The 12,096-nt window shown below is 37.3% G+C and overlaps 1 protein-coding gene across 1 annotated transcript in view; it reads right to left on the minus strand.

Moving 5' to 3' along the window:
* MYBPC3 (myosin binding protein C3) overlaps positions 1–12,096 on the minus strand; it is a 202,124-nt gene that overhangs the window by 28,572 nt on the left and 161,456 nt on the right. The window contains 5 exon segments of the mRNA XM_053720336.1: positions 1,121–1,257; positions 3,130–3,289; positions 4,242–4,381; positions 7,758–7,953; positions 11,820–11,908. Of these exon segments, the coding sequence (XP_053576311.1) occupies positions 1,121–1,257; positions 3,130–3,289; positions 4,242–4,381; positions 7,758–7,953; positions 11,820–11,908 (722 nt within the window).

Raw genomic sequence — 12,096 nt, forward strand, 5'->3', positions numbered from 1 at the left:
CACACAGCTAGGCTAAAAGCATACAAAGAAGAGAGTTATTGTTCTCATTGTATGTTGCACTCAGGCTTGTCTGAGGTTAACTGACTGAGTCAGTGAATGCAAATTCAGCCACACAGCTGTCTGTCTGTGAGTGCTGGCAGGCACCCAGAGTGGGTTGTGCACTCATTTTGGTTTTAGAGTGTTTAGTGCATCTCTGTGTTTTATATATATCTGTGACCTGTTTATTTTGGCAAGAAGTGAGACTGCAGCTAAGCTTTCAATGAACAGCTGAGCAACAGGTTTGCTTATCTGCTTAAAGGGACATGAAGCCCAAATCTTTCTTGTATGATTCAGATAGAACATACAATTTTTTAAACAACTTTTCAATTATTATATATTATCAATTTTGCTTCATTCTCTATGTATCCTTTATTAAAGGAGCAGCAACGAACTACTGAGAGCTAGCTGAACACATGAATAAGCCAATGACAATAAACAAATATGTGCAGTCACCAATGAGCAGCTAGCTCACAGTTCCTGAGCCTACCTAGGTATACTTTTCAGCAAATGATACCAAGAGAACCAAACAAATTTAACAATAGAAGTAAATTAGAACGTTTATAAAACTGTATGCTCTATCTGAATCATGGAAGAAAAATGTTATCCCTTTATCCACAAACAAAACGACAAATCCAACTGCTCTGGGAAAACCCAAAAGAAAAAAGACAGACTAGATTCCCTTAGTGGCATAAAACCTGGAAGTGGGATGGAGAATCTACTACACCCAGAGATACAGATGCACCACAGAAATAATTGAGAAACCAAATTCAAATGATGGGCTGTATATTCTCTCAGGTTCCAGAAAGGAAACTGAAGTATCGTGGGTCCTATATAGACACCTATATAGCACTTTCCTTCCACCCTGTCACATATAAACACACACATATCATTATAAACTATCAGTGTTGCAGTGATTGTTGTGTTAGGCCTGGGGCATCAGTATCAGGTGGTCTCTAAAGAAGCCTTTATGTATGTGAAGCATATCCATTGCTAGACTGTACCACACTATGTAAAGCATACACCTGACTGAGTTGTATGAAGTCTGTATCCCATGCCAATGTTAGTGCAATATTTTATATACCTTGGGTGATCCTCGTACAGCACAGCTGAGGGTTGCATTGTACCCAGCAACAACAGAGCGGCTCACAAGAGGATGAGTAAACTTGGGGGCCTCATCAAACTCATGCTCCTTATAATTGGGGGGTTTGTAGGAAGTACCTGAAAAGCATACAGTAAATGGTAAGATAAGCACATTTTAGTATATAAAAGCAAAACCTTACAGACATAGCCATATACACAGATAAGTGCACAACACATATAGGGTACATTTATGACGCTGCATTTGCAGCTTCTTTGCTGTGCAGAACAGGTTTGCATGAGCAAGCAGCCACATATTTTAGAAGCAGAAGCTGATTCCTTTGCCTCTCCGCCAGGTGGCGAGATAAACCACCCTCGACACTCGTTCGTTCAGTGGGATTGACATGTCCATCTTGTGCGCAACTGGTTGCTCAGGAGCGGGGGAGGCATTGCACAAGAAACTTCTTGTGCAATGTTAAATTTTGTCATGTGATGCAGTATTGCAGATGGCGACTGCAGGCAGACAGGTACACTACTTGCAAACCTGTCCATCCGAAATGATGATAAATTTTGCCCTATAGTCTGGTCTTACATATATATAAACAAATTTACATAGCCGATATCATACATGCCAACACAACTCTATAAATATACACCTTAGAGATTAACTGCTCTAAAAGCAGACCTAATTACATAGCTCTACACATGGTTGGGCACTGTTAACAAACTTCACACTCTCACACCCCTAGATATAATTTATATTAAATATATAAAGCCTTTAGTCTGCATTTTCAAGAGTATTATAGGTAACTTATCCTTCAAGTGATTCAATACCCCAGATCATCTGCCTAACAGAGTGGCTAAAACAGTAAAAGTACTTATGGTCATATTGTTATAAATTTACACAAGTCATACAAACTCAGCACTTCATAAGCACAGAGTCATGTGATGACACATACAATTCTGAGTCTGCTGAAATGCATTTAATATTTTACCTCCATCCAACGTAGGCCTGACCTGACGCCCACTTGTAGACACAGAATTCAGCAAAGTACAAGTTTAATCATAAATGTGCCATCTGGAGTTTATCACCCACTCCATCAGGATGATCTATTTCTTAGTTTTATTCTAAATACTCTCTAAAACATTATTATGACGACTCATGGAATGAAAACAGATTAGTTATTGGGCAGCTGTTCACCATAACGCAACATCACCTCCTTTCCACATCTATCTATCTATCTATCTATCTATCTATCTATCTATCTATCCTCATAGGGATAGAAACTTCCTCCCCTAGTCCATTAGATTTCGATTAGTAAGAAATTACAAACCAACTTTATATTATTCATATATCTTATATAAAAACTAGGACAATTAAATAGCAACAAAAACAAAACATTTATGCCATAATAAATGTGATACATTAGTGTAATTTCTATTTATAGTACATGCTTAAAAGGGACAGTCTTGTCAAATTAAACTTTCATGATTTAGATAGGGCATGTAATTTTACACAACATTCCAATTTACTTTTATCATCAAATTTGCTTTGTCCTCTTGGTATTCTTAGTTGAAAGCTAAACAGTTAGGCTTATATACTAATGTCTAAACCCTTGAAGGACGCCTCTTATCTGAATGCTTTTGACAGTTTTTCGCCGCTAGAGGGCATTAGTTTGTGTGTGCCATATAGATTACATTATGCTCACGCCTGTGGAGTTACTTCTTAAAAAGGCACTATTTGGCTAAAATGCAAGTCTGTTAATATAACTGAAATAAAGGGGCTGTCAGAAGATGCTTAGATACAAGGTCATCACAGCGGTAAGAATTATATTAATATAACCATGTTGGCTGTGCAAAACTAGGGAATAGTTAATAAAGGGATTATCTATCTTTTTAAACAACAATAATTCTGGAGTAGACTGTCCCTTTAAGCCTCTCCAACGTCATCAGTTCCTCTAGTGTTCTATGTGGCTAATTCACTGTTGTGTGCAAAATCACACGTAACATTACCGCTTTTCTGAATGTATGCGCTGGTCTTTGAATTCCCAGGGCTGTCACTCAGTCCACACATGTTCTCACTGAAAACTCTGAAGTAGTACTCATTACCCATGACAAGGTCAGACACCACACAGTGAGTACGCCTGTAATGTTCATAGACTGTGAACCATTCCTAAAATAAAAACAAACACAAATTTATGTATAAATGCAACAAATGCATACAACTAAAAAAAAACAACTTTTAAACAATTTGAGTAGTGCATTGGAGTTTTTCGGTTAGAACTAAAAAAAAAACCCAGCTCTAGCAAAGGGGTGTGAAATAGCTCAACAGCTAAGGGGTTAAACTAATTAGCTGGCTTGCTTTAGTTTTGCTTTGACTCCATCCTTTGCTTTTGTAAAAGGGACACTGTACTCAAAAATCTGTAATTCATATGAAATAACAGCATTTAAACATGTTAAATGTCTTTCTTTTTGCATGAAGGGAAGTGAAGTATAAGTACTTCCTACTACTGTGCTTTGGCTGATAGGCACTTCCAACTAATGCTCATTGGCTGATGGGTATTTCCTGTATATGCTCTTTGGTTGATATGTACTTCCTGCTAATGTATTGGGCTTTAAAAGGAATCACCTTTGAGCATAGTAGGATGTGCACATCAGTAAGTGTTATGTTAGATTACATATAAACAGTGTTTACTTCATATTTAATCAGGTAATAAGAATGTTTGCATGTTTAAATGCTTCCCTATCAAATGGATAAAAGAACATTTTTGAGAACAATTTCCCTTTAAAGGGACATGAAACTCACATTTTGTTCTATCATGGTTCTGAAAGAGCATACATACACACACATATATATATATATATATATTATATATATATATATATATATATATATACACACACATACACCAATGTGTGTGTGTTTATATATCTATATATATATATATATATATATATATATATATATATATATATATATATATATATATATATATATATATATAACCCAGTTCAACACTTCTCATTAGGTCATGTTGTAAATCTGAGTAGTTAGAATCTAACGCTGTCTTTTGTATGAGTCAGTATAATGTGACCCTTGTTTGTAGGATTCCTTTTTCACTTACCATGGTTTTTTTGTCTGCTTTCTGGACTGTGTACCCTGTTATTTCTGCATTCCCATCATCCTGAGGAGGTGACCACTCCAGAGCCACATTAAAGCCCCAAATTTCCACAATCTTCACATTCTGAGGGGCGCTGGGCTTGTCTGAAATTATACAATATATCAGACCTTAATGAGTTAACTCTTAAACACCAATGAAAGAGACTGCCATTGTTATATAACTTGTGGGTTTAACTCTCATGGTTTTTTAGGATATAAATGTATAGGCTCTGATGTTGAAATTCCTTATTATATAAGTCTGTAACCTCCACCAACCTATTGAGTCCCATTTTTAGCTTTGATGTATCATTACATTTGGTGCAAATACTTTCTATTAATAAGTAGATATGTGCCCCATAAGTCTATTTGAGAAAAAAGTTTGATGTTATTTAAAGTAGCGGTCGCCAACTGGTGGTCCACGAGAAGATGTTGGTGGTCCGTGACACCATCAAGTGTCACCCCCGTCATGCCGCAACTCCATACAGTGCCTGGCTGGACATCAGTGAAAACCGACGGAGGAGGAGTTAAATTGCAATCTCCCTACGCACTTTGCGTAGTACTGAGCAACTTGCGTAGCTAGATTTTATTTTTAACTCCTCCCGCCAGGCACGCTGCTCAATGAAAGATGCTTCCATTCTAAAGCCAGCAGAGGTTGGTACAGTCTTGGCTTGGAATAGTGAAATTAAAGTATATAAAAAAAGAAAATCTAAAAAAAAAAATTCTCTCTTATATTTTCATTTATTTTCTTCCCTTTACCTGTCTCTTTGTAGTAGTTTTCCTAATTCCTTCAGATGGACTTACATCACTGTTTGTCTTCCTTCCCTCCATCTACTTTTTTTGTAAATTAAATACTAATTATTTTTCATTCTAATAATTTTCCCGTGCACAAAGCCATTCCACCTGAATTCCAGTAATTGAATCCGTTTCCAGCTCAAAAGTTTGCACTCACCTTTCATCTGTCATTTGGAAGCATTCTCTCAGTTCTGTCATTCAGTTAGTTAATTCCAAAAAGTAATTCTTAAAAATATCTAAACTTAGCTATGGTTATACTAGTTATGTACAGTATGTGTGTGTATATACAGTATGTGTGTGTTTATGTGTGTATATATATACATACACATACACAGACTTTAGAGAGGTTTGTACCTTTTTTTAAAAATTAATGTTAGTGGTCCACAGGATTCAAAATTGTGAGTTCAGTGGTCCCTGAGGTCCGAAAGGTTGGCGACCCCTGATTTAAAGGGACACTATAGTCAAAATTAAACTTCCATAATTTAGATAAAACATGCAGTTTTAAGAGACTTTCAAATTTACTTCTGTTTACAAATGTTGAAAATTATTTTTATATACACACTTTGAGGCACCAGCTCCTACTGAGAATGTGCACAAGTTCATAGAGTATATTATTAATACTAGTCTGTGATTGGCTGATAGCTGTCACATGATAGAAATGGCCAGCAAATGAGGAAAAAAATGTATTTGTCAGAAAAAAATCTACTGCTTATTTGAAATTCAGAGTAAGGGGCCGATTTATCATTTGTCGGACGGACATGATCCGCTGTAGCCAGCATACGCTGTCGGCATTTATCATTGCACAAGCATTTCTTGTGAAATGCTTGTGCAAAACCGCCCCCCTGCACATTTGCGGCCAATTGGCCTCTAGCAAGGAGTGTCATATCCGATCAGGCTAATTGCTGTCCACCGCCTCAGAGGTGGTGGAGAAGTTAAGGAGCAGCGGTCTTATGACCGCTGCTTCTTAAAGGGACATAATACTCATATGCTAAATCGCTTGAAACTGATGCAGTATAACTGTAAAAAGCTGACAGGAAAATATCACCTGAACATCTCTATCTAAAAAAGGAAGATATTTTACCTCACAATTTCCTCAGCTCAGCAGAGTTAGTGCTGTATAAAAAGTTATACTCAGCTGCTCCCAGCTGCAGGCAAAAAAAAGAAAAATAAAATAAAGAAATGAACAGCAGCCAATCAGCATTAGCAGTGCTGAGTTCACAAACTCTTTAACTGTGATCTCATGAGATTTGACTTAACTCTCATGAGATTTCATAGTAAAATTCCCTAATCTGAATAGGGAAATAATATGAGAGTTCACGAGGCTCATCCTTTCAGCTGTCCGAGGACAGACATACTAATATGCTGCTTAGAAATCCTTTACAATGGGATGTGGCTACTGGGGAACTTTTGAGGTAAAATATCTTTCTTTTTTACATAGAGATGTTCAGGTGATATTTTCTAATCAGCTTTTTACAGCTATGCTGCATCACTTTCAAGTGTTTCAACATTTGGGTATTATGTCCCTTTAACTTATGTTTCCGGCAAGCCTGAAGGCGCGGAAAGTGTTAAATCATTGTCTTTATATTATGCACTTGTAATTCTATATTCTGTATTCAGTGGTCCTTTAAAGGGTCATTAAACTGTGGCGCACAACTTCAGTAGCATGGTTACTTCTAGTTATGCTATTGTTTTTCCTCCTCTGTACATGCAGCAGCCAGCTGGTAACGCTCTGCATCTTTATACTGGGTGCTGCCATCTTGGTACACACGTGTTGCATTCTGTGACAGAAGCAGTGCACTTTTACAGATCAGTGACATTGATTAGGTCCCAAAAAAAAGCAGAAGTTACATTTTTTAACACAGTTTAAAAGTGACATAACAAATATAAAACAAAATCCCTCAGTTATATAAAGAAATGCAGCTGCTTCAAAAATGTACAGCTCAAGCTCTGTATTGTGCAGCGTAAACTGAAGTGCATGATACAGGTTGTCAAGAAGACAACAACATCACTGATCTGTGAATATGCACCACTTCTGTCACAGAGAACAAGAGTACTTCAATTCCAAGATGGCGGCTCACAGTGTGAAGATGCAAAATGTCACTAACCAGCACTTTTGAAGGGTTAAAATAAGAGAAAAACTATGAAGAGAGATGCAGGCAAATGAATAAAAACAATAGCTTGAGGAGCGGTAACCTGCTATTTGTATTTGTCCCTTTAAAACTATAATTAGCATTTTTTTTCTGTGTTGAACTAAATAATAGGTAATAGGATACAAATTACCTTTAGCATAAGGAATGCTCATTCATTATAGTATTTTTTATATAGCTTAACAAACAATAATACTAATGTGCCAGATCAGTTTAGTATCACATTATTGCTTCAACAGTACATGTTCTAACCCCACTAACTGGGTTAAACACATAGATAAAGTAATCTCTCAACCAGCGATGCACTACTGGTCAAGAGTGGACCCTGGTTGCTGAGCAAATAATGAAAGGCATATATGTGTGTAGCTGCCAATCACTGGCAGTGTTTAGCTCAGGACTAGTAGTATAATTCCAATCTGGAGCAGACTTTAAACTAGTTGTTAAGCAATAGTGCAGTAGTATGTTGTGGCATAACAGAACACAATACTGTCACCTCCTTTGTCTCCCTTTAATGTAAGGAGACCAGTTCTTTCATCACGTACCAACAATCTGGATTTTGATGGTGGCTGTGTCTTCACAGTTCTCAATCTGTATTTGGAGCTTGTATTCACCAGAGTGATTTCTCTCTGCACTACGTATAAACAAGATGCTGTCGGCATCACTATTCCGGATGCCAACTTGTTTTGGGTCAATGGGACTCCCATCCTTCAGCCATGTAACTATAGGGCGTGGCTTCCCCTGAAGCACAAAAACAAATGACATATTATGGCACATTCAGAGCTTCATAAACACCAACAGTCGGGAAGTCACCACAGTTCAGCTTAGAAAGTAATAAAACAACATTCTAACTCTTACCTCCCCCATGCGCCTTGGTGGTTTGTGCTTATCTGGTCATGAGCCTCTAGCAGTCTGGGAGATGCATGTGACATGCACACTGACTTCTAAATTACACTAGGCCAAAATAAGCCTGCACAATAAGTATAATTTATACTATGTTGTCAATTAACTGATAATTATTAAAAGGCGAGCAGCAGTCATTTTAGAAAACAAAGATCACTACATTGAGAAAGTTATTTATTTTACACTAAGGTAAATGCCCCTTCAAAATTGGGACATCCCATACACAGAATTTTAGTTCTATTTCACAGGTGTTTCTGGACTTTTGGATTTTGCCTTTTAATTTGTTTGGCAAATGAGGTTAAATGAAGTTGTGGTAAACCCAACATATTTTGATATACATCTGCCAAGCACCAACTACTTCTCTGACATTCAGGGCTACTCATTTGTCAGTGCAGCATTGAGGACAACGATCCCTTCTCTATAAATAACCTTTTAATTCAATGTCATGTTATTGCTTTCACCCATTGATTTGGGAAGGGGACAATTTAAAGGGACATTAAGCTGCTGGGTACAAATCCAATAACATGGTTACTACTCACCAAGCTATTGTCTTCTCTTCTGTGCCCGCAGCTGTCTTCAAAGTCAATCTCTTATTTGAACCTCTTATAAGTATTAGTTAGTGAAGTTCTCTATTATCACACTGGGCGCCGCCATTTTGGAGCTTATATTTGTTATGTAACTTTTGCAATTGTGCAAAAAGCTGCAAAAAAGTAACACTTCTGCTCTCTATTATGTGAGCTAAACTGAAGTAAAAGGTACAGCTGTCAAATGACAGATCTGGGAATGTGCACTGATCCCATCACAGGATGCAACAATACGTGAGCTTCAAAATGGCGCCGCCCAGCATAAAATGCAGAGCTTTACCAGCTGGATTCTCTAATGAGTTAAAATAAGAGAACAGTTTTAAAGAGAGCTTCAGATACAGGAGAAAATGCAATAACCACCCTACTGTAGTTGTATTTAGCAATTTAATGTCCGTTTAATGCAACAATTGCACACTCTATTTTGTTACAGCATGCCGTTTTTTAATTATTATTATTATACTTTGTTTATGAAGCGCCATCATATTCTGCAGCGCTGACCCTAGATAAATGAGCAAAATAGCTTCCAGTTAAAGCTATTAGTGTTTTGCAGTGGCATACGCACATATCCTGTGAAGGCCTGGGCACCAGTATTCAAACACCACACCTTTTCAGAGAGTCAATAGTGGCACAATACACACAAGCACTAGCTCTCTGAGCTTGAACGCTGGTGCACAGGCCCACACAGCATATGTGTGTATGCTGCTGAAAAAAACAAATACCTTTTACCCACCCACACATGTCTATCCCTTTAAACACATATTCTAATCTAGAGTCAGTATTTAATTCTGCATTAGAATGCTGTTTAATAACATAAATAACATGTTAATTCAGGGCTATACAGCATCTTAGCGAGAAACACGTTGACACCCTGAGGTAGGGAAACGCTTAAAGGGACAGTAAAGTGAATTTTTTTTTCTCTCACTATGCAAATTTCCATGTTATTTTTTTTATCTAATGTGCTTTGTTCTCTTGGTGTCCTTTGTTGAAAAACATACCTAGGTAGGGCTCATACGCAGCAATGCTCTACTGGGAGATATCTGGCAATTGGTGGCTGGATATACAGTATACACCTGTTGTCATTGGCTCACGTGATGTGTTCAGCTAACTCCTAGTATTGCATTTCTTCTCCTTCAACAAAGGATATCATAAGAATGAAGCAAATTTGATAACAGAAGTAAATTGGAAAGTTGTTTTAAATTGTATCCTCTATCTGATTCATGAAAGGAATAAAATAGGTTTCATGTCCCTATAATGGTACAGTAAATGTAATTACATTTCTCTGTAGTCTTCCAATAAATTAATATATCGGCATAGTTTACTGTAATTGTTTTTCAATAGTCAATTTGGACCACCTTTTTCCTTATTTGAAGAAGACAATCTGGACTTGAGCCTGAAGATGTCAAGTTTTTTCTCTGTCAGACAAAATCTCCATTGTTTGAGTTTAGCAAAAAAGATAAGATAAACTGCATATTGGAGAGAGATATGTGGCAATGTTAGGCTTGTGAAGCCTGCTGTGTGCTCTTTCAGTTTTCAGTACTGGAAAATCCACAATTCTCAAAAGGGGGCAAAATACATAAAGTATATTGCAAAGTTGTTTTATAATGCGTAACATTAAATTATCTACCTGCTTACTGTTCGTTTTAGTCAAAATTACTATTAAAGGGACAGTATAGGTTCAGAATAATGTTATATAATTCTGCACACAGTGCAGAATTATATAACATTATTTAAGCGGTAACTTCAAAAATGTAAAAGTATTTTCAGATGTTTTCAGTGAATGTTGGACTCCGCTCCAGGATCTTCTGAGCGGGTCTTGAATATCCAAAGCGCTTTGCGTGCTTGCTAGCTAGTCACAGCACACCCGGTCGCGCTATTGGAATAAATGTAACTCTCTCCTGCTCTGGTCTAGTAGCCGGGAGCGAGCTACATTTATTCCAATAGCGTGACCGGGCGTGCTGTGACTAGCCAGCAAGCCCGCAAAGCACTTTGGATATTCAAGACCCGCTCAGTAGATCCTGGAGCGGAGTCCAATGTTCACTCAAAACATCTGAAAATACTTTTAGATTTTTTAAGTTACCGCTTAAATAATGTTATATAATTCTGTACTGTGTGCAGAATTATATAACATTATTCTGAACCTTTACTGTCCCTTTAATATAACTTGTGGCCTCAAAGTCCGAAATAGATTTGGGATAGGCAGAACATTTCAGATCAATGCTAGGCGCCTGTGGAATAAACTAGAGTTTACAAAGATAGGATTTATATTAAAGTTAGAATAAATGTACATTTCAAAATAAAGTAAACTTTGCAAAGATGACATTTAGGGGAAGACTTATTAATAGTCGAGCGGACGTGATTTGCTGCTCGACCTCGCTAAATGCGGACATACGCTGTCGGAATTTAACATTGCACAAGCATTTCTAGTGAAATGTGTGTGCAATGTCGCCTCCTGCTCACTGGCGGCCAATTTGTCGCTAGCAGGGGCTGTCATTCATCCCGATTGGATGACCGCTGCTTCTTAACTTCCGTTTCAGGCAAGCCTGAAATGATGGGGCTGCTTAATAATCGGAACCCTTAGATTCAAGATGAGAGACCGCTACCAGAGATAGCTGAAAGAACAGTTTGGTATACAGTTCATTGTGTTGGGTTAAAATGTCCTTTATTACACAATCTTAAAGGGACATAAAACTCACATTTTCTTCTATTATCAAAATTCTCTTGGTATCCTTTGTTGAAGGAGCAGCAATGCACTACTGGGAGCTAGCTGAACACATTGGTGAGCCAATGACAAGTGGCATATATGTGTAGCCACCAATAAGCAGCTAGCTCCTGAGCCTACCTAGGTATGCTTTTCAAAAAAAGATATCAAGAGAACAAAGCAAATGAGATACTAAAAATAAACTGGAATTTTTTTAAAAACTGTATGCTCTATATGAATCACAAAAAAAAAAAAAAATGGGTTTTATGTTATGCTATTCTAACAAAGATCTTTATTGTTGCACTTTAAATTTTACATTTTTCCCCAACATAGGAATATTGGTAATTATGGGATCAACAAGAAGATAACCAAATGCATCCTATGTCAATAATACCCCTGATATTATCTATCAGTCTAAGTACCTGGAATGGGATAACGATGTTCACTTGCTCTCCAACCCTCTTGAGAAGTTTCTGTCTGAGATATCTTGGTAGCCAAATTTTCGGCCGTTCTGTATGAGTCCAAAGATACACAGAGAAAGGAAATACATATCAGGTGGTTGTGTCACATTGTGAGTACAAGTCGCACTATGTATGTATCCGTGTGTGGGTCAGGTTTCACTATTCATTTATCTTCCTTTTATCTTTATCGGTGTGTATCAGTTTACTCTATCATCTATCTATCTAATCTCTATCTATC

This window comes from Bombina bombina, chromosome 7, assembly GCF_027579735.1.
Source record: "Bombina bombina isolate aBomBom1 chromosome 7, aBomBom1.pri, whole genome shotgun sequence".
NCBI lineage: Eukaryota > Metazoa > Chordata > Amphibia > Anura > Bombinatoridae > Bombina > Bombina bombina.